Source organism: Octopus sinensis, linkage group LG24, assembly GCF_006345805.1.
Source record: "Octopus sinensis linkage group LG24, ASM634580v1, whole genome shotgun sequence".
Taxonomy (NCBI): domain Eukaryota; kingdom Metazoa; phylum Mollusca; class Cephalopoda; order Octopoda; family Octopodidae; genus Octopus; species Octopus sinensis.
In genome coordinates, this window is record NC_043020.1 from 6,523,717 (window position 1) to 6,548,510 (window position 24,794).

Here is a 24,794-nt window from a genome sequence, read left to right on the forward strand (position 1 = left end):
AGGAGAAGGAAAGATCCAGAGAAGGGAAGACAGAGGAAAAAATATCGCCAACAGTACACACGTGGTCACATTTTGAATGTATATATATATAGGCGCAGGAGTGGCTGTGTAGTAAGTAGTTTGCTTACCAACCACTTGGCGAGTGCCTTCTATAACATCGGGCTGACCAAGGCTTTGTGAGTGGATTTGGTAGATGGAAACTGAAACAACCCCATATATATATATATGTGTGTGTGTGTGTTTGTATGTCAGTGTTCGTCTCCCCACCATCGCTTGACGATCAATACTGGTGTGCTTGTGTCCCTGTAACTTAGCAGTTTGGCAAAAAGAGACTGATAGAATAAGTACTAGGTGTACAATGAATGAATCCTGGGGTTGATTTGTTCGACTAAAAGCGGTGCTCCAGCATGGCCACAGTCAAATGACTGAAACAAGTAAAAGAATATACATACATATATATATATATACCCAAAACCGTTAGAAGTTTTGTCAGTGAACAGGTCGCGGTCTCAAAGCGACGAAAATATTTTAAAATTTAAATGTTGAAGTGAATCTAACGGTTTTGTGTGTTTCTTAAATGGCTTACAAACACCTTCCACGCTGCAATTGTTTTCATTCCAGCACACGATCTCAGATCAAGTCACTTGCTATGCAAGTACATCTCCATTATATATATATACCCTTTTAGGTAAAAAAAAAAAAAAAAGAAAGAAAATATAAGGCATGTGACAATGTGGAAAAACAGTATGGGAAATGTCCAGTTATGCAGGTTCCATTAACCCATATAACAATAGGGGATTTGAATGGGTTAACGGAACCTGCAGAACTGGACATTTCCCAGACTGATTTCCTTCTGAAGATAGGTTTTTGCACCAGAAATATAAAGGTTTTGTAAAACTTTCCACATTGTCAGAAGCTTTCTGTTTTCTCTCTGTTTTTTCTTTTTTTACCATCTTCGATGTTACAATGCTTCAAGTGAACTTCAATGTTACAACGCTCTTGTATGTCCCTTTATTTTTGTTTGTTTCAGTTATTAGACTGAAATATTTATTTTATTTATTTACTTTATTTTTACCATCTGGTATTCAGGAGAATAACCTGACAATTGTGAGAGACCTGTTCCCGTTTACCAAATTCTTCAGCAATGCCCCTCAGCCGTTATTCACCACAGAATCATTCCAGAAAGATCTGGACATTGCTAAAGGTTGTTTCAGACATATCAAGAAGATCTTCACACAGTTGGAGGTAAATAAACCTTATTTCTTTATTTCAATATTTTTTGTTTAGATGAAGGCTGTGAGCTGGCAGAACCATTAACACATCAGACAAAATGCTTAGCGGTATTTTGTCTGTCACTACGTTCTGAGTTCAAATTCTGCCGAGGTCGACTTTGCCTTTCATCCTTTCGGGGTTGATAAATTAAGTACCAGTTACGCACTGGCATCGATGTAATTGACTTAATCCCTTTGTCTGTCCTTGTTTGTCCCCTCTATGCAGAGACAGTATGTTTCAACAGAAATATGGTAACAAAAGGGTTAAAGTGATCTAAATGAAAATCTTCAAAATTTCCTTTTAATTTCTGTTCCAAACACCAGGTTAATTATGACAAAAGGGATTATCCTAAATTCTTCATTAATTTTCAAAATTAATTGAAACAAAAGCTCTGGATTTCAACAGAGATGTAACGGGGAAAGGTAGGGCTGTGGGTGAGTGTGGTGGTGGCATTGGTAACACCAAATGTTGTTGGTGGTGGTGGTCGTTGCCGTCAGTGTCGTCGTCTTCTTCTTCTTCTTCTACTTCTTAACCTTCTTCTTCTTCACCTTCTTCTTCTCCTTCTTCTACTTCTAATTCTTCTTCTTCTTCACCTTCTTCTTCTCCTTCTTCTACTTCTAATTCTTCTTCTTCTTCACCTTCTTCTTCTTCTCCTTCTTCTACTTCTAATTCTTCTTCTTCACCTTCTTCTTTTTCTCCTTCTACTTCTAATTCTTCTTCTTCACCTTCTTCTTTTTCTCCTTCTACTTCTAATTCTTCTTCTTCTTCACCTTCTTCTTCTTCTCCTTCACCTTCTTCTTCTTCTCCTTCTTCTACTTCTAATTCTTCTTCTTCTACTTCTGCTTCTTCTTCTTCTTCACCTTCTTCTTCTTCTTCTTCACCTTCTTCTTCTCCTTCTTCTACTTCTAATTCTTCTTCTTCTACTTCTTCACTTTCTTCTTTTCCTTCTTCTTCTGTTGAGAATGTCTGATGCTAATAGGTTCACAAGATGGTGTTGAGGGAATTGTTACGATGAATGTAAGGGAAGTGAGGATGTGGTTGGGTTGACCAGATATATTGGCCACAGATGCAGAAGGTCAGCCAAGTAACACTGTTTCTCTCTTTCTTTATCTCCTTTCTCTCTCTCTTATGACAACCTCCAGGAATTCCGTGCGTTTGAGTTGTTACGCAGCGGCGCCGACCGTGCAGACTACTTGTTGATAAAAGAAGCCAAAATCATTGCAATGACCTGCACTCATGCAGCATTGAAACGCAGGGACCTCGTTCAAGTTGGATTTAAGGTAAAGTGCACATCAAGAAACATTGTTTTCCTCCTTCTGTCCTGTTGTTGTTGCTGTTGCTGTGTTTAGGCCAATAGCAGCATTTGCAGTGTTTTGTCTTCAGTATTATATCAATCCTGTCCTGGCTAGAAAACCTTCTTTACAGAGGAATTGGCTGCTATTTTTAGCAAATCGAGCGCCCCCACCTCGGTTCTTTCTCTGCTACTATTGTTTTAGACCCTGGTCATATCCATATCAGAGATGTTCCAACTAAGACCATTTTTTCCTAAAATTGACAGACAGGCTGGATTGAAGGGAAGTTTGGCTGCTGTTTCTAGCAGGTTAAATGACAATTATAAAGGCTCTGTAATTAGTTTGTCTTTTACTGATTTTTATAATGTAGTGAGGGACCATGCTGAGGGCTCCTTTATTATTATTATTGGGTTGTCCGGAAAGTTCATGCCAATTTATAGTAGCTTACCTTATTTTAGAACATGGTTGAGTCCAAAAAATAGGATCTGACTACACGATGTATATATTATATTGTATGTTATGGTGTATATATTGAAGGTATATAGTGGCAGTGTATATTTAATATTGGGTTGTCCAGAAAGTTTGAGCCGATTTATCATAGCTTACGTTTCGACTTATTTTAGAGCATGGTTGAGTCCATAAAATAGGATTTTACTACATCTCCATTTAGAGCACAGTTTAAGCTATCTTTTCATGGAAGAAGGTTTATGTTCCAATAACCTGTGTTAATTCTGTAACCCTTTTAATGGAAGATAAAGTTCCTTTTCGGCACTTGATGCTTTGGGAACCAGACAAAAATTGCCGCAGCTCGGCTGGGATGTGTTACCCCCACCCTCCATATTCACCAGATATTGCTCCTTCGGATTTCCACATATTCAGGTCCCTGCAGAATAGTCTTAATGGTAAAAATTTCAATTTCCTTGGATGACGTAAAAAGATACCTTGATGAATTCTTTGCCATGAAACCACCACAATTCTGGGAAGAGGGTATTTTCAAGTTAAAGGAAAAATGGAGACGCATTTGGGAAACAAAATGGTTCATATTTGGTTGATTAATTTATTGACCTTTTTCTTTCCTTTAAAAATCGGCATGAACTTTCCGGACAACCCAATATTATTATTATTATTATTGTTATTATTATTATTATTATTATTATTATTATTATTAAGGTGGCAAGCTAGCAGAATCGTTAGCATGCCGAGCGAAATACTTAGCAGTATTTCATCTGTCGCTACGTTCTGAGTTCAAATTTCGTCTAGGTCAACTTTGCCTTTCATCCCTTTGGGGCTCGATGAAATAAGTACCAGTTATGTACTGGGATCGATGTAATTGACTAACCCCCTCCCCTCAAATTTCAGGCCTTATGATTACAGTAGAAAGGGGTCATTATTATTATCGTTATTATTAAGGCAGAGAGCTGGCAGAATCGTTAGCATGCCAGGCAAAATTCTTAGCAGCGTGTCATCCTTCACCATGCTCTGAGTTCAAATTTCACCAAAGTCGGCTTTGCCGTTCATCCTCTCAGGGTCAATAAATCAAATACCAGTTGAGTACTGGGGTCAATGTAATTGACTCTCCCACCCACCCCAATTTCAGGCCTTGTGCCTGTACTAGAAAGAATTGTTGTAGTTGTTGTTATGAAATTGTTATTTATTTTTATTTCAGTTTGACAATATCTTAATGGAGGAAGCAGCACAAATTCTTGAAATTGAAACATTTATACCATTGTTGCTTCAGGTAATTACAGTGTGTGTCTGTATGTGCATGTGTGTGTGGTGTGTGTGTGTGTGTGTGTGAGAGAGAGAGAGAGAGCAAGATAGTGTGGATAAGGGTGTGTATGGAGTGAGAGAAAGTGCAAGAGATTTGACTGCTATTTCTAGCAGTTTGAGTGACTCTGTAAAGGCTTTTTATTCTGTTATTGTTTGCTTTAAATTAGACCTAATGAATAAAGGTGTTCCAGATGTGACCCTTCCATTTGTTATTTGGACATAGTGCATCTAAGACTACATTAATGTGTTTTTTTTCTGTTTAAAGACAGAAGATTATGATTTACAGAAGAATTGGCTGCTATTTTTAGCAAATCGAGCGCCCCCAACGCGGTTCTTTCTCTGCTAGTATTGTTTTAGACCCTGGTCATATCTATATCAGACGTTCCAACTAAGACCATTTTTTCTATTATTAAGACAACTCTAAAGCAAGACACCTCTGCCTGTCTCTCTATCACACTTCAGCCTCTCAACACCCAGCACAAAGCCACTGACCTCTCTGCTCCCCCCACCATCAGTTGAGGGTCTTTCTTTGTCTTTCCAGCTACTCCCATCTACCCTTATAGTATGCATCTCCTCTTACAGCAAGACACCCATTCCTGTCCTTCTATTATACATCAGCCTCTCAACACCCAACATAAAACCTCCTGCTTATTTGTAGAATAATATTGTAGGGCAAGTGTGAGAGGCTGGATCTGGCTAGTTTGAAAATAAAACAGGTAGGTGGTGAACTGGCAGAATTGTTAGCATGCTGGGCAAAATGCTTAACAGTGTTTCATCAGTCTTCACATTCTGAGTTCAAATTCCACTGAGGTCAACTTTACCTTTTCAAACGGCGGTGCATCAGCATGGCCACAGCTATGAGCTGAAACTACAGAAAAAAAAAAAATGATTATTTTGGCCGGATATGGCCAGTTTATATTGCTAAAGGGTTAATGAAAATGTAAAGACAGCTCCATCATTGGTTTGGTTCTGGGACATGCTTTCGGGTTGAGGTGTTTAACAATTCCTAACTGGTTCTTCACCAAACTAATCCCTGACTGTCACTGTTTCTCCACAAATTCTTTCAGAATCCCGAAGATGGTCTGAATCGATTGAAACGCTGGATCATGATTGGTGACCATCATCAGTTGCCACCGGTCATCAAAAACATGGCGTTCCAGAAATATTCCAACATGGAACAGTCACTCTTCACCCGACTGGTACGTCTTGGAGTTCCAACAGTTGACCTCGACGCCCAAGGCAGAGCACGTGCAAGGTATAGTAAACCAGTTATTGTTGGTGTTGTTTGGGCCATCTCTGAGCTGATTTATGATCAAAGACATTCCAGATGTGACTATCTATTTGGTCTTTTTTTATTTTTTTGCTTTTTTCCAGAAATATTGGTATGTGGTAAGAAGTTTTCTTCCCACCCACATGGTTCTGGGTTCAGTTCCACTGTGTGGCACATTTGGCCAGTGTTTCTTTTCATGGCCCTGGTCTGGAGTGGATTTGATTGAACTAGAAAAAACCCTTGTTTTGTGTTTGTGTGTGTATCACACATCACGTGACTGACCAGGCTATCAGATGTTGTTACACATCACTGATCACAATGCACTTTTGCATTGTTTTAGCCTTCACACACACACACACACACACACACATATATATATATACATATATACGACGGGCTTCTTTCAGTTTCCGTCTACCAAATCCACTCACAAGGATTTGGTCGGCCCGAGGCTATAGTAGAAGACACTTGCCGAAGGTGCCACGCAGTGGGACTGAACCCGGAACCATGTGGTTGGTAAGCAAACCTCTACCATTTCCCAATTATTTGTTTTGTTCTTTTGCAGGAACCATCACTACTAGTTTCCTTGGATTCTTGTTTAAAATTTACCTGTCTTTTGTTTTGACAGCTTGAGTAACCTGTATAACTGGAGGTACCGCAAACTTGGCAATCTACCCCATGTTTTGGTTTCACCCGAGTTCCAAATGGCCAACGCAGGGTTTGTCTATGACTACCAGCTTGTCGATGTGCAAGACTTCAACGGTGTCGGCGAATCAGAGCCGAACCCATTTTTCTATCAGGTGAGAGTAGATGTTTCAGGTGATCATCAGCGTCGTTATCATCACCACCACCACCACCACCACCACCATTATCATCATCATCACCACCACCATCATCACCACCACCACCATCATCACCACCACCATCACTACCACCACCACCATCATCACCACCACCATCACTACCACCACCACCACTATCATCATCATCATCACCACCACACCACCACCACCACCATTATCATCATCATCACCACCACCATCATCACCACCACCATCATCACCACCACCATCACTACCACCACCACCACCACCATCATCACCACCACCATCACTACCACCACCACCACTATCATCATCATCATCACCACCACCACTATCATCAGCATCATCATCATCATCACTGCCACCATCATCATCATCATCGTTATCACCATCTTCAGTCATCATTGTCACCATCATCATCATTGTCATCATCACCACCATCATCTCAATCACCACCACCAGCACCATCATCAGCATCATTATTGCCACCGTCATCATTATCACCATCATCATCATCATCACCATCACCCCCGCCACCATTATCACCACCACCATCATCATCATCATCTCAATCACCACCACTGCCACCACCATCATCAGCGTCATTATTGCCACTGTCATCATTATCACCATCATCATCATCATCAGTGTCATCACCATCACCACCACCATCATTATCATCATCATCATCTCAATCGTCACTACTACCATTGTCGTCGTCATTTTACATCAGTTTTTTCCATGCTGGTATGGGTTGGTCAGGTTTTCTGAGCCATTGCCCTTGGTCAGATATTCTTCCTGGCATGCCCCAACTCTTCCAGGAATTTTGTGGGTGTACCTTTCCCCAAATACACTCCATAAATTATTCAAATGAGCATAATGATAAAACCAAATCAGAGGAGAAATTCTGTTTCGTACTTGACAGGAATTTGGATATATTTAGATTTACATGGAGTGCTAGGCATTGGTTAACCATTATGTTACCATCATCATTATTATCTTGTTCACAATTTCTATTCTTCAAAACACACACACACACGGTACTCTGTTCCTTTATTGGTGGAATCAACAGAAAATGTATTCCATCCAGTGAGAAGTAAATATCATTTTATGTGCACAGGATTTAAATTTGAGCTCCTGTTAGTTTCATGCTATGGAAACACGATTGTCGGACAAGCTTGAATAGCACGTTGTGTGATTTCACAGCATGAAACTAATATTAGCTCAAATATGTGCATATTAAATGATATATATGGATATATGTATGTATGCGTATACATAAAAAAAAATATATATATATATATATACACTAGCCGGGTCATAGTGCTAGTGCATGCATATACAGCTGTGTGCGTGCGCACATACACGCGAGTACTGTCCAAATCTCCGACCAATCACATACAGCTAGCTGGCATTCAATTGGCGTATCAAGTTTCGGGCATTTTGATTGGGTTTTGGATAGAAAATTCACAAAAAAGTCACTTCTATTGATTTTTTTTAATGGCTTTGCGGGGTGACTGGGGAAATGTAAAGATGTGCATGACCACCCTTGGACGGTTTTGAATGACCATAGAAAGTGCGAGGCCTCTAACTGAAAAATTGTGGATTTGTATAAAGGACACACACACACACAGGCATTTTGCCGTTTATATATATAGAAGATACGCATATACACACACACTCATACATACATACATACATTATATCATTATATATATATGGCTCAGTGGTTAGAGGGTGAAGCTCACAATCATGAGGTTGTGAGTTCGATTCCCGGACCGGGCTGTGTTGTGTTCTTGAGCAAGACACTTTATTTCACGTTGCTGCAGTTCTCTCAACTGTAGAAATGAGTTGCGACGTCACTGGTGCCAAGCTGTATCGGCCCCTTTGCCTTTCCCTTGGCCAACATCGGTGGCATGGAAAGGGGAGGGTGGTGTGCATGGGTGACTGCTGGTCCTCCATAAACAACCTTGCCTGGACTTGTGCCTCAGAGGGGAACATTCAAGGTGCAACACCATGGTGATTCATGACTGAAGGGGGTGAATCCTTACCTTTACCTATGCATGGATGTATGCAGATGCATAAATTATTCATTTGCATAAATGCTCATTTGCAGCAGGTGTATAAATATACAGGTGTCTAAAATGTATAGAAAATGCACAATTTTAGAAGTAGACATTTTATTTTTATTTTTATTTTTTGCTTTTTTTATTTACATTTAATCCTTTCTTTCTCTGTCTTGTCATCACAGAACCTGGCAGAGGCCGAGTATACCGTGGCTGTGTTTATGTATATGAGGTTACTAGGTTACCCAGCTGAGAAGATCTCCATACTGACCACATATAACGGTCAGAAACACTTGATCCGCGACGTCATAGCCCAGAGATGTGGCAACAATCCTTTCATTGGACGACCCCACAAGGTAATCACACGTTTTTGTTTTATTGACCCTGGAGATATATAGCTGCTGGGTGTGGATGTAGTGGGGATATGTTAAGGGATAAAAGGGTGTTGGGGTGGAGAGAACATTATGAGGTGAGTGGAAGATTATCTAATTGTGTCACAGGTAAAAGGATGGCTACTGGGTGTGTCCTGGGCAGAGTGGAAGTTAGGTGCGTACGTCATAGGTGGGAAGGTAATTGATTCTGTTTCAACAGTTGGCAGGTGTAACTATATATATATATATATATAGATGCAATGTTAAAACCTATTTCTTTACTACCCACAGGGGGCTAAACACAGAAGGGTCAAACAAAGACAAACACACAGATTAAGTCAATTATATCGACCCCAGTGCATAACTGGTACTTATTTAATCGACCCCGAAAGGATGAAAGGCAAAGTTGACCTCGTGTGTGTGTGTGTGTTGCATAATAGGATGGCAGAAACGTTAGCACGCCGGGCGAAATGCTTAGCAGTGTTTCATCTGCCGCTATGTTCTGAGTTCAAATTCCGCCGAAGTCGACTTTGCCTTTCATTCTTTCGGGGTTGATAAATTAAGTACCAGTTACGCACTGGGGTCGATATAATCGACTTAATCCATTTGTCTGTCCTTGTTTGTCCTCTCCATGTTTAGCCCCTTGTGGGTAGTAAAGAAATAGGCATTTCGTCTGCGGTTACGTTCTGAGTTCAAATTCCACCGAGGTCGACTTTGCCTTTCATTCTTTCGGGGTCGATAAATTAAGTACCAGTTATGCACTGGGGTTGATATAATCGACTTAATCCGTTTGTCTGTCCTTGTTTGTCCTCTCTGTGTTTAGCCCCTTGTGGGTAGCAAAGAAATAGGTAATTTTGGAAGAGTGGAGAGGCAAAAGAAAGAAAGAGATATATGTACAGTGATGGAGATGGATGTCAGAGATATGTAAGGATGTATGTAGTGAGGAGGAGACCCTGAATGGCAGAAATGAGGGAGTGATGAGGATGACAGCACATTGGAGAGAAAGGGAGAGAAAGACGTGTCTGTCTACTTTTATATTCTGTGCGTGTGGATGTGGGAATAATTTATCTGGAATATATTTCATTTTTCTGATTGTTGTTGTTTAGGTGACCACAGTTGACCGTTACCAGGGTCAACAAAACGACTACATCTTGTTATCTCTTGTCAGAACAAAAGCAGTAGGACATCTGCGGTGAGTTTTGATTCTTTTTCTTCACATGTTTCTTACCAACACCAACACCATCACCATCATTATCATCGTTTAACGTCCGTTTTCCTCGCTAGCACGGGTTGGACGGTTCAACCAGGGTCTGGGAAGCCAGGGGCTGCACCAGGCTCCAGTCTAATCTGGCAGTGTTTCTACTGCTGGATGCCCTTCCTAACGCCAACCACTCCGCGAGTGTAGCGGGTGCTTTTTACGTGCCACCGGCACAGGTGCCAGGGGAGTCTGGCATCGGCCACGATCGGTTGGCGCTTTTAACGTGCCACTGGCACGGATCATCATTGTTTAAATTATTGTGTGTGTGTGTGTATACAGGGTGATTCAAAAGTCGCTATACATAAGAACAATTTGTTTTTTTTTTAATTGTTTCTTATAAAAAAATTAATTTTTCCTATGTATGGTGACTTTTGAATCACCCTGTGTATATATGGCCACAGCTCATAAGCTGAAACTAGAATCAATCAATCAATCAATCATATATATATATATACGTCAGGCCATAATCATAATTGATTCCTAGACCAAACTGTGTGTTGTGTTCTTGAGCAAGACGCTTTATTTCACCTTGCTCCAGCTAACTCAGCTGTAGAAATGTGTTGGGACATCACTGGTGCCAAGCTGGATCAGCCCCTTTGCCTTTCCTTTGGCCAACATCGGTGGCAGGGAGAGGAGAGGCTGGTATGTATGGGTGACTGCTGGTCTTCCATAAACAACTTGCCTCAGAAGGTAACTTTCTAGGTGCAATCCCATCGTCATTCATACATTATACCTGTATCATCCAATATATATATATATATATATATATATAATATATATATTTATTATAATATATATATTACAAAATAAGAAAATGGAGGAATAGATTCCTTTCAATCATCAACTTCCAGATAATACCAATTCATATAATTTATTAACTAATATTTAGAACATCCAGATCAAACAGAATAAGACGGAATAAAACAGTCTCACTTGTATATATATACACACACATACATACATACACATTAGGTTTCCGCATAGTTGCCATCTACAAAAGTTAGGATGGAATACACTTACTGAAAATGTTTAGTGAGATTGAACTCGGGACCAAGGGATTGCATAGCAAAGTTCTTAACAGCTTGGCTATGCTATTGTCCACGCACGCACAAACACCCACACACCTATACATCTACTCCATGTTGTTATCGTGTTGCTAAATAGTATTTTCTTATAAAATCAAGTTGACTTTGAGGATCTCTTTATCACCACCACCACCATCATCTTCTTCATCACCACCACCACCATCTTCTTCATCACCACCACCACCATCATCACAATCACCATCTTCTATCATCACCACCACCACCATCATCACAATCACCATCTTCTTTATCATCACCACCATCTTCTTTATCATCACCACCACCACCATCATCACAATCACCATCTTCTTATCATCACCACCACCACATCATCACAATCACCATCTTCTTTATCATCAACCACCACCACCATCATCACAATCACCATCTTCTTTATCATCACCACCACCACCATCATCACAATCACCATCTTCTTATCATCACCACCACCCATCATCACAATCACCATCTTCTTTATCATCACCACCACCACCAATCATCACAATCACCATCTTCTTTATCATCAACCACCACCACCATCATCACAATCACCATCTTCTTTATCATCACCACCACCACCATCAGAACAACACCATCTTCTTTATCAGCACCACCACCACCATCATCACAATCACCATCTTCTTTATCATCACCACCACCACCATCATCACAATCACCATCTTCTTTATCATCACCACCACCACCATCATCACAATCACCATCTTCTTTATCATCACCACCACCACCATCATCACAATCACCATCTTCTTTATCATCACCACCACCACATCATCAACATCACCATCTTCTTTATCATCACCACCACCACCATCATCACAATCACCATCTTCTTTATCATCACCACCACCACCATCATCACAATCACCATCTTCTTTATCATCACCACCATCTTCTTTATCATCACCACCACCACCATCATCACAATCACCATCTTCTTTATCATCACCACCACCATCACATCACAATCACCATCTTCTTTATCATCACCACCACCACCATCATCACCAATCACCATCTTCTTTATTCATCACCACCACCACCATCATCACAATCACCATCTTCTTTATCAGCACCACCACCATCATCATCACAATCACCATCTTCTTTATCAGCACCACCACCAACCATCATCACAATCACCATCTTCTTGTCATCACCCCACCCCACCCCACCATCATCACAATCACCATCTCTTTATCATCACCACCACCATCATCACCATCACAATCACCATCTTCTTTATCAGCACCAACAACCCACCATCATACAACACCACCATCTTCTTTATCATCACCACCTCTTCTTTATCATCACCACCACCACCATCATCACAATCACCATCTTCTTTATCATCACCACCACCATCATCATCACAATCACCATCTTCTTTATCATCACCACCACCACCATCATCACAATCACCATCTTCTTTATCATCACCACCACCACCATCATCACAATCACCATCTTCTTTATCATCACCACCACCACCATCATCACAATCACCATCTTCTTTATCATCACCACCACCACCATCATCACAATCACCATCTTCTTTATCATCACCACCACCACCATCATCACAATCACCATCTTCTTTATCATCACCACCACCATCATCATCACAATCACCATCTTCTTTTCATCACCACCACCACCACCATCATCACAATCACCATCTTCTTTATCATCACCACACCACCACCATCATCAATCACCATCTTCTTTATCATCACCACCACCACCATCATCACAATCACCATCTTCTTTATCATCATCACACCACCACCATCATCATCACAATCACCATCTTCTTTATCATCACCACCACCACCATCATCACAATCACCATCTTCTTTATCATCACCACCACCATCATCATCACAATCACCATCTTCTTTATCATCACCACCACCACCATCATCACAATCACCATCTTCTTTATCATCACCACCACCACCATCATCACAATCACCATCTTCTTTATCATCACCACCACCACCATCATCACAATCACCATCTTCTTTATCATCACCACACACCATCATCATCACAATCACCATCTTCTTTATCATCACCACCACCACCATCATCACAATCACACATCACCATCTTCTTTATCATCACCACCACCACCATCATCACAATCACCATCTTCTTTATCATCACCACCACCACCATCATCACAATCACCATCTTTTTATCACACCACCACCACCATCATCACAATCACCATCTTCTTTATCATCACACCACCACCACCATCATCACATCACCATCTTCTTTATCATCACCACCACCATCATCATCACAATCACCATCTTCTTTATCATCACCACCACCACCATCATCACAATCACCATCTTCTTTATCATCACCACCATCTTCTTTATCATCACCACCACCACCATCATCACAATCACCATCTTCTTTATCATCACCACCACCATCATCATCACAATCACCATCTTCTTTATCATCACCACCACCACCATCATCACAATCACCATCTTCTTTATCATCACCACCACCACCATCATCACAATCACCATCTTCTTTATCATCACCACCACCATCATCATCACAATCACCATCTTCTTTATCATCACCACCACCACCATCATCACAATCACCATCTTCTTTATCATCACCACCACCACCATCATCACAATCACCATCTTCTTTATCATCACCACCACCATCATCATCACAATCACCATCTTCTTTATCATCACCACCACCACCATCATCACAATCACCATCTTCTTTATCATCACCACCACCACCATCATCACAATCACCATCTTCTTTATCATCACCACCACCATCATCATCACAATCACCATCTTCTTTATCATCACCACCACCACCACCATCATCACAATCACCATCTTCTTTATCATCACCCACCACCACCATCATCACAATCACCATCTTCTTTATCATCACCACCACCATCATCATCACAATCACCATCTTCTTTATCATCACCACCACCACACCATCATCACAATCACCATCTTCTTTATCATCACCACCATCTTCTTTATCATCACCACCACCACCATCATCACAATCACCATCTTCTTTATCATCACCACCACCATCATCATCACAATCACCATCTTCTTTATCATCACCACCACCACCATCATCACAATCACCATCTTCTTTTCATCATCACCACCACCACCATCATCACAATCACCATCTTCTTTATCATCACCACCACCACCATCATCACAATCACCATCTTCTTTATCATCACCACCACCATCATCATCACAATCACCATCTCTTTATCATCACCACCACCACCATCATCACAATCACCATCTTCTTTATCATCATCACCACCACCACCATCATCACAATCACCATCTTCTTTATCATCACCCCCCACCACCATCATCACAATCACCATCTTCTTTATCATCACCACCACCATCATCATCACAATCACCATCTTCTTTATCATCACCACCACCACCACCATCATCAAATCACCATCTTCTTTATCATCACCACCACCATCATCATCACAATCACCATCTTCTTTATCATCACCACCACCACCATCATCACAATCACCATCTTCTTTATCATCACCACCACCACCATCATCACAATCACCATCTTCTTTATCATCACCACCACCATCATCATCACAATCACCATCTTCTTATCATCACCACCACACCACCATCATCACAATCACCATCTTCTTTATCATCACCACCACCATCATCACAATCACCATCTTCTTTATCATCACCACCACCACCATCATCACAATCACCATCTTCTTTATCATCACCCCACCACCACCATCATCAAATCACCATCTTCTTTATCATCACCACCACCACCATCATCACAATCACCATCTTCTTTATCATCACCACCACCACCATCATCACAATCACCATCTTCTTTATCATCACCACCACCACCATCATCACAATCACCATCTTCTTTATCATCACCCCCCACCATCATCATCACAATCACCATCTTCTTTATCATCACCACCACCACCATCATCACAATCACCATCTTCTTTATCATCACCACACCACCACCATCATCACAATCACCATCTTCTTTATCATCACCACCACCATCATCATCACAATCACCATCTTCTTTATCATCACCACCACCACCATCATCACAATCACCATCTTCTTTATCATCACCACCACCACCATCATCACAATCACCATCTTCTTTATCATCACCACCACCACCATCACAATCACCACTATCATCATCATCATCATCATCATCATCACTGACACTGTTAATAATGTGTGTTTCTGTTTTGCAGTGATGTGCGGCGTCTTATTGTCGCGCTGTCTCGTGCACGTCTGGGATTGTACGTCTTTGCACGTGTCTCCCTCTTCCGCAACTGTTTCGAACTGACCCCAGCGTTTAATAAGGTTAGTTGCTACGAGCTTCCCTTCAACACTTCGTGCATGTGCGCATGCAAGTGTGTGTGTGTGTGTGTGTGCGCATGCAAGTGTGTGTGTGTGTGTGTGCGCATGCAAGTGTGTGTGTGCGCGCATGCAAGTGTGTGTGTGCGCATGCAAGTGTGTGTGTGTGTGTGCGCATGCAAGTGTGTGTGTGTGTGTGTGTGCGCATGCAAGTGTGTGTGTGTGCGCATGCAAGTGTGTGTGTGCGCATGCAAGTGTGTGTGTGCGCGCATGCAAGTGTGTGTGTGCGCATGCAAGTGTGTGTGTGTGTGCGCGCATGCAAGTGTGTGTGTGTGCGCATGCAAGTGTGTGTGTGTGTGCGCGCATGCAAGTGTGTGTGTGTGCGCATGCAAGTGTGTGTGTGCGCGCGCATGCAAGTGTGTGTGTGTGTGCGCGCATGCAAGTGTGTGTGTGTGCGCATGCAAGTGTGTGTGTGTGTGCGCATGCAAGTGTGTGTGGTGTGCGCGCATGCAAGTGTGTGTGTGTGTGTGCGCATGCAAGTGTGTGTGTGTGTGCGCGCATGCAAGTGTGTGTGTGCGCGCATGCAAGTGTGTGTGTGCGCGCATGCAAGTGTGTGTGTGTGTGCGCGCATGCAAGTGTGTGTGTGTGCGCATGCAGTGTGTGTGTGTGTGCGCATGCAAGTGTGTGTGTGTGGCGCGCATGCAAGTGTGTGTGTGTGTGTGCGCATGCCAGTGTGTGTGTGTGTGCGCGCATGCAAGTGTGTGTGTGCGCGCATGCAAGTGTGTGTGCGCATGCAAGTGGTGTGTGTGTGCGCGCATGCAAGTGTTGTGTGTGCGCGCATGCAAGTGTGTGTGTGCGCATGCAAGTGTGTGTGTGTGTGCATGCAAGTGTGTTGTGTGTGTGCATGCAAGTTGTGTGTGCGCGCATGCAAGTGTGTGTGCGCATGCAAGTGTGTGTGTGTGCGTGCATGCAAGTATGTGTGTGTGCGCATGCAAGTATGTGTGTGTGCGCATGCAAGTGTGTGTGTGCGCGCATGCAAGTGTGGTGTGCGCGCATGCAAGTGTGTGCGTGCATGCAAGTATGTGTGTGTGCGCATGCAAGTGTGTGTGTGCGCGCATGCAAGTGTGTGTGTGTGTGCATGCAAGTGTGTGTGTACGCATGCAAGTGAGTGTGTGTGCGCATGCAAGTGTGTGTGTGCGCATGCAAGTGTGTGTGTGCGCGCATGCAAGTGTGTGTGTGTGTGTGCGCATGCAAGTATGTGTGTGCGCATGCAAGTGTGTGTGTGTGCGCATGCAAGTGTGTGTGTGTGCGCGCATGCAAGTGTGTGTGTGTGTGCGCATGCAAGTGTGTGTGTGTGTGTACGCGTGCAAGTGTGTGTGTGTGTGTGCGCATGCAAGTGTGTGTGTGTGCGCATGCAAGTGTGTGTGTGCGCGCATGCAAGTGTGTGTGTGTGCGCATGCAAATGTGTGTGTGTGTGTGTGCGCATGCAAGTGTGTGTGCTCGTTTGCTTATACATACATTTATATGCATGTATATACATGCTTTCATACCATCCTTATCATCATCATTATATATCATCCATTTTCCATGCTGGCATGGGTTGGAAGGTTTGACAGGAACTTGCAAGCCGAATGGCTGCACCAGGCCCCAGTTGTCTGTTTTGGCAAGGTTTCTAAGGCTGGATGCCCTTCCTAACACCAACCACTCCCTAACACCCAGAGTACCGGGTAATTTTTACATGACACCAGGCTGGGTGCTTTTTGCATGAAATTAGCATGAGTGCTTTCTATGTGGCACCAGCACAGGTGTATTTGACATGGCGCCCGTATGGGTGCCTTTTACATGGCACCGGTACAGGTGCTATGATAGGGTGCCAGTATGAGTGTCTTTTATATGGCACCAGCATGGGTGCTTTCTATGTGATGCCAGCAGGGGTGGTTTTTATGTGGCGCCAGCACCTGTGGGGTTCTCAAGTGTCTTGCAAAACAAGAGTATCTCAGCTGAGAGAGGGAGAGGAACCAAGAGAAGTGGCCATGTGCCAAGGGAGAGGTGTATTAGCGTTCACCACCACTGTGGAGGTGCGTGGCTTAGTGGTTAGGGTGTTGGACTCATGATTATAAGATTGTGGTTTCGATTCCTGGACTGGGCGATGCATTGTGTTCTTGAGCAAGACATTTCATTTCACGTTGCCCCAGTCCACTCAGCTGGCAAAAATGAACAACCCTGCGACGGACCAGCATCCTGTCCAGTTGGGGAATATATATGTCATGGAAACCAGGAAACCGGCCCTTATGAGTCAGTAAGACTCTAGAAGGGAACTATAAAAAAGAAATTTTTTTGTAACCCCCCCCCCACCACCATCCTTTTACAATTTGTTGTCCTCCCTCCTAAATATATTTGTTACCATCTGGCCCTTACTGGACGTTAACATATTTTGTCTCCCTTTTATTTTGCAGTTAACGAGTCGACCAATTAATCTGCACCTAACACCAACAGAAGTCTACCCTCCAGTACGGAAGGTGAGTAGTTTGCAAAGAGCATCACCATCTTTACCACCACAAATACCACACCGCCACCACTACCATACCACCACAGTACCACCATACACACACACACACACACATAAATTTAAATAGCGGTTAAAATAACCTCATTCATCATCATCATCATCGTTTAACGTCCGTTCTCCATGCTAGCATGGTACACATACGCATGAGTACCATCAAGCATTGCCTCCAGGGGTTTAGTAAATGCCCAGGCAGCAGGCCTGTAAAGCAGCACATATTCTACAGTGGCATGGAAGAAGGTTCTTTTAACACTAGGTAGTGATGACTTCCAGATGACATTGGCCATCGAAAACAGCCCATGTTTTCACAAGACATATTTTTACAATCTTTTCAGTTAAAATGAAGGTCTATTGACCCTGTACCTTCATTTTAACTAAATAAATCTTAGAAAGAGGGACTTGTACTCTGCCCGTCATCTAAATTAAATAGGTTAGGTATGGCTGTGTGGTTGCAAAGCTTGCTTCCCAATCATATGGTCTTTAGTTCAGTCCCACTGCATGGTACCCTAGGCAAGTAAGTGTCTTGTACTATAGCTCCAGGTAAACCAAAGCCTTGTGAGTAGATTTGGTAGATGGAAACTGAAAGAAGCCGATTGTATCATCATCATCATCATCATCATCATTTAGCGTCCGTTTTCCATGCTAGCATGGGTTGGACGGTTCAACTGGGGTCTGTGAAGCCGGAAGGCTTCATCAGGCCCAGTCAGATCTGACAGTGTTTCTACGGCTGGATGCCCTTCCTAACGCCAACCACTCCATGAGTGTAGTGGGTGCTTTTTACGTGCCACCCGCACAGGTGCCAGACAGAGCTGGCAAACAGCCACGAACGGATGGTGCTTTTACGTGCCACCGGCACGTGGGCCAGGCGAGGCTGGCTACGGACATGAGCGGATGGTGTTTTTACGTGCCACCGGCACGGGGGCTATGCAAGGCTGGCAACTAATGTATGTGTGTATAATTTTGTGTGTTTATGTATATAATGTTGTATGTTTGTGTACTCTCTTGTTCAGACATCACATGATGATTGTAAATCAAATGAGTGTTGATGACAGGAAGGGCATCCAGCCATAGAAAACCTGTGTGGACAAATTCTGACTGACCCATGCAAGCATGGAGACGTGAACATTAAATAATGATGATGATGAGGAGGAAGAGATCTAAGAAAGGGAATTCACTGCCCATAGCTTGTCACAGTCTCATATTCATGCCATCACTTCCTCTCACCTGGTCAAATCAACACCTGATATTTGAGCAGCTTTTATCTTACCTGTTGTTGTTTTTCCAAGTTATTAAATGTTCATTGTTGTTGTTGTTGTTATTTCCAATGACAGGTCACAGAACTGGCTTACGGTAAAGTTGTCGTGATGGAAGACATGGCTCAAATGGCACAGTTTGTCTTTGATTTCTACAACTCCAAAGTTGATTCCCTCATGCGCCAACGGACTTTCGCCAAAGTAAGTGGTACCCGCTGCTTCGTTTCAGTATCTCGTCTCGTTATTTATTAATCTGCAGACAAAGAAATAGGAGTACAAAGTACATTGAAGTACTGACCACATATGTAGATTTAACAGCTGTTCTATTGGCACAAGGCTTGAAATTGTGGGTGAAGGGGGCTGATCAAATACATCAACCCCGGTGCTTAACTGGAACTTATATCATCAACCCTGAAAGAATGACAAGCAAAGCTGTCCTTGGCGCCATCTGAATTCAGAGTGTAAAGACAGACAAAATGGCGCTATTTTACTTGGCATGCTAACGATTCTAGCAGCATACCGCCCTCCTAATAATGATAAGAATAATCCTTTCTGCTATTAGCACAAGGCCTGAAATTTGGTGGAGGGGTCAAGTTGATTGCATCGACCTCAAACTACTCCTGTAGTATAGGTATGAATATAAAAAATAGACTGCATCCCGCTGCCAAACCATGTGAAACCAGTGTGGCAGAATGGGCTCATCAAACCAGTTTTATCTCAAGCTCAAATTCATGGCCTCCACATCAGACTGTGGTTGGGTGAGAGAACATGCTGAGGCCTTTGTCCTGCAGTAGACTGAATATGGGCAATCTAATCCAATCTAACCACCTCAGGTTAATCTTTGGTATGAGTATAAAAACTGCATCCCCCTGTTGAGCCAATGTGGTAGAGTGGGCTCATCCAACTAGTGTGATCTCAAGCTCAAATTCATGGCCTCCATGTCAGACCGCAGTTAGTGATGAGAATGTGCTGAGGCCTTTGTCCTGCAGTGGATTGAATATAGGCAATCCAACCTCAGATCAGTCTTTGGTATGAGTAGAAAAACTGCATCCCCCTGCGAAGCCATGTTGAGCCAGTGTGGCAGAGTAGGCTCATCAAACCAGTCTGATCTCAGGCTCAAATTCATGGCCTCCACATCAGACCGCAGTTGGTGATGAGAACATGCTAAGGTCTTCGTCCTGCAGAGCACTGAACATAGGCAATCCGATCCAATATTGTGTCTGGTTCTTTGATAGTCACCTGATGTACAGCAATGGTATGCTGTGGTGTGTCTATATTAACCATTTAGTGTTCAAACCAGCCAAATCAGGCCCTGCTATTCTACTTTGTTTTATGTTCAAACCAGCCAGATTTGACCTCTCGCACCTATCCTACAGTGTCATTCTAAAAATAAACAGTCACCAGAAGCTGGCTACCCGCATGGTTCTTGGTCTCAAGAATTTGTCTTATGAAGAAAGTCTGAAGACGCTCGACTTTTATTCTCTAGAAAAACGACGCCGCCGTGGTGATCTCATTCTTGCTCACAACGTCATAAGCGGAAAGTGTAACCTCTCGAAGGGGCTGTTCTTCACTCCTGCTCCAGAGCGTCGGCTGCGGGGTCACTCCGAAAAGCTCTATCTGCGACGATTTCATCTCAATCGAAGGAGAGGGGCTTTCTCCATCCGGGTTGCGGATCCGTGGAACAAGCTGCCGGACGAGATGGTGAAGATGCCGACGACCACTCGGTTCAAAGTCTCCCTTGACCACAAGTGGCCTGAACTCTTTACATGAGCACCACCCTGTACATAACTCCATGTCCCCCTACATGGCCTTGCTTTTTGCTTTTTGAGCCAAAAATTAACTAACTAACTAACTAACATCACCAAAGCTCTAAGCTATGGGATAACACCTGATTAATTCAAAACAAGTGTGAATTCATAAGTATTGCATCTGAATGCTAAAGGCTTGCTGATGTGTTGATCTGTGCGCAGGCTTTTGGCTCAGTGGTTAGGGTACTCAGCTCACGATCGTAAAATCATGAGTTCAATTCCCAGCGACACATTGTGTCCTTGAGCAAGACACTTTATTTCACATTACTCCACTCCACTCAGCTGCCAAATATAAATAGTACCTGTAATTAAAAGGGGCCAGCCTTGTCACAGTCTGTGTCATGCTGAATTTCCATGAGAACTTGATGAAGGGTACACGTGTTTGTGGAGCCCTCAGCCACTTGCATGTTGATTTTATGAGCTGGCTATTCTGTGGATTGTTTCAGCTGGAATCTCCATCGTCATAACTGACAACGCCAGTTATGTATGTAAATGTATGTTATGATGTATATATTATATTGTATGTTATGGTGTATATATATATTGAAGGTATATAGTGGCTGTGTCTATTTAATATTGGGTTTTCCGGAAAGTTTGTGCCGATTTATCGTAGCTTACCTTTCGACTTATTTTAGAACATGGTTGGTCCATAAAATTGGATTTGACTACACCTCCATTTAGAGCACAGTTTAAGCCATCTTTTCGTGGAAGAAGGTTTATGTTCCTATAACCTGTGTTAATTCTGTAACCCTTTAAAATGGAAGGTAAGAAAGTTCATTTTCGGCACTTGATGCTTTGGGAACCAGACAAAAATTGCTGCAGCTCGGCTGGGATGTGTTACCCCAACCCTCCATATTCACCAGATATTGCTCCTTCGGATTTCCACTTATTCACGTCTCTGCAGAATAGTTTTAATGGTAAAAATTTCAATTCTTTGGATAACGTAAAAAGAGACCTTGATGAATTCTTTGCCATGAAACCACCTCAATTCTGGGAAGAGGGTATTTTCAAGTTAAAGGAAAGATGGAGACGCATTGTGCAACAAAATGGTTCATATTTGGTTGATTAAAAATGTAATGGCAAGTATTTATTGACCTTTTGCTTTCCTTTAAAAATTGGCACAAACTTTCCGGACAACCCAATAGTATGTTTTGATCTAGAATAAACGTAACATTTCTGCCACATTCCTACCTAACATTTACATTTTATTTCTTTTATTCACAGCGATGATGTTGGACAAAAATGGATTTTTCACAGAATCTTTGGCATCTTATGTTTGTGTGAGAAACGAACAGATTCACGAACAGACAGACGGTTACCTGTCCTAGAACAGCTATGATTGCCCAATGACTCGTGTCTCATAAACAACAGACTTTACAGAAATCACTCCCCTCTCTCTCTCATTCATTCTTCTCATCCTTTTTTTTTATTATAACCCCCTTCTCTCTTATTTTTACCCCTAAATTTCATATTTCAAATTCAAAAATATATTCCCCCAAGGTCCTTTGCTTTGATCTTGTAACTCAGAAGCAAATATTTTAATTTTAAAAACCAATGGAATCCAGAAATTACAGAACAGGATTGAATGAATTTCACCATTTTGTTGCATTATAGTCTTCTCTTCTGAGCCAACTTTATTCCTCTGGGATCAAACATAACTAAGTCCTACACAGCCATCAGTTTAATATTTGAGATGACCATTGTGAGGTTATATGCATGAGTTTTGTTTTGTACCTCCTCCATAATTGTCTTTTTATAGTTGTTTTTCTTGTTGTTGTTCAGTTTTTGTGTTTATGTCTCTTCTCCCTAACAGCTTCAATAGAAGCTGTTGACACTGCTGGATTGAGTAGTTCTGTTGCTAGGTGTTGAAACTGCATTGACATCCAGTCAACAGCTGATGAGAGGGTATTGAGTACCTTTTGTGTCCATTTGGTTTTCATTCTCATCTTCTTTACCCACTTAGATCGTGGGAGCAGAGTTCTCAAGCATGCCTTCCATGGGTCCTGTCAGAAACAACCATCTCCAGTTGATCTGGATGGCTTCCCAAGCAATACCAACTGAGCTCATGCATGTTATCCGACCATCTTGCTCATGGTCTATCCCTGAGTCTCCTACTTGTATCTATCTGTGTGTGTGTGTGTGTATTGGTTGAAGGATATATGACAAGTGCTTCTAGCCAACAAACAGACCTCTGTACATGGTTGCTTAATCTGCTAAAAATAGCAGCCAAATTTTATTAAGATTCCACACTTCTGTCATCTTAAAAGAAAAGGACAACACCAGGCAATGAGGCCCTGGTCTCCATGTACATAGGAAAAAAAAACAGGGTAGTCATGGATGGAATGCCTTTGATTATACGTCTGGTCTATAAGAGCTGACTTGGGGCTAAACAACAACAAGGCAGGTACTTATTTTACTGACCCCTGGTTGGATGGAATTCATATTGACCCTTGGCAGGATTTGAAATCAGATGTAGAAGGATGGAACTAAATACAGTTGTACATTTACCTCTCCTCTCCATTGTTTCAGACACTCCATTACCCATAACAATAATCGTCTTTACTGGTTTCGGTCATAAGTTCTTGACCATGCTGGAGCAATACCGTCAAAGGTTTTAGTTGGTTACCTCGACCCTGTTATTTGTTTTAATGAACGGTGCTCATTTATCAATCTGGAAGGGACAAGGGTCACCAACCATCTTTTTTTTTTTTAGTAATTCTTGTACGTTGTTTAATATATTTAGATTTTCTTAAACACAGTACACTTTACAGGTCACCCCTGACTTATACAATCCAATTGAGTGGCTGTGTGGTAAGTAGCTTGTTTACCAACCACATGGTTCCGGGTTCAGTCCCACTGCGTGGCACCTTGGGCAAGTGTCTTCTACTATAGCCTCGGGCCGACCAAAGCCTTGTGAGTGGATTTGGTAGACGGAAACTGAAAGAAGCCCGTCGTATATATATATATGTGCGTGTGTGTTTGTATCTCTGTGTTTGTCCCCCCCAACATCGCTTGACAACCGATGCTGGTGAGTTTACATCCCTCCCCATCACTTAGCGGTTCAGCAAAAGAGACCGATAGAATAAGTACTGGGCTTACAAAAGAACAAGTCCCAGGATCGAGTTGCTCGATTAAAGGTGGTGCTCCAGCATGGCCGCAGTCAAATGACTGAAACAAGTAGTAAAAAAAAAAACCCTTTTCTTACCATATTTCTATTATTTCAATTAATTTTGAAAATAATGAAGAATTTAGTACAACTTTAATCATTATTAAGCTGGTGTTTGGAACATAAATTAACATAAAATTTTGATGGAAGGTTTTAATTTAGATCACTTTAACCCCTTGGTTACCATACTTCTGTTGGAATATACTGGCTTTGTTTCAATTAATTCTTAAAATAATGAAGAATTTATTAAAATAACTTTGTCCGTTAGTAAGCTGGAGTTTGGAACATAAATTAAAAATGATATTTTGATGAAAGATTTTTTCAATTCGGATCCCT

General features: G+C 42.1%; 1 protein-coding gene across 1 annotated transcript in view; it reads left to right on the forward strand.

Moving 5' to 3' along the window:
- The window catches only part of LOC115223929 (RNA helicase aquarius), a 64,986-nt gene extending 41,380 nt beyond the window's left edge, over positions 1 to 23,606 (forward strand). Inside the window, exons 29-39 of the mRNA XM_029794665.2 lie at positions 1,090 to 1,245; positions 2,415 to 2,552; positions 4,231 to 4,302; positions 5,402 to 5,589; positions 6,233 to 6,404; positions 8,680 to 8,850; positions 9,972 to 10,057; positions 15,560 to 15,671; positions 18,122 to 18,184; positions 19,563 to 19,685; positions 22,517 to 23,606. Coding sequence (XP_029650525.1) covers positions 1,090 to 1,245; positions 2,415 to 2,552; positions 4,231 to 4,302; positions 5,402 to 5,589; positions 6,233 to 6,404; positions 8,680 to 8,850; positions 9,972 to 10,057; positions 15,560 to 15,671; positions 18,122 to 18,184; positions 19,563 to 19,685; positions 22,517 to 22,522 — 1,287 coding nt within the window. The 3' untranslated portion in view covers positions 22,523 to 23,606. The remainder of the gene's footprint in view (positions 1 to 1,089; positions 1,246 to 2,414; positions 2,553 to 4,230; positions 4,303 to 5,401; positions 5,590 to 6,232; positions 6,405 to 8,679; positions 8,851 to 9,971; positions 10,058 to 15,559; positions 15,672 to 18,121; positions 18,185 to 19,562; positions 19,686 to 22,516) is intronic.
- The last annotated feature ends 1,188 nt before the right edge of the window (positions 23,607 to 24,794 follow it).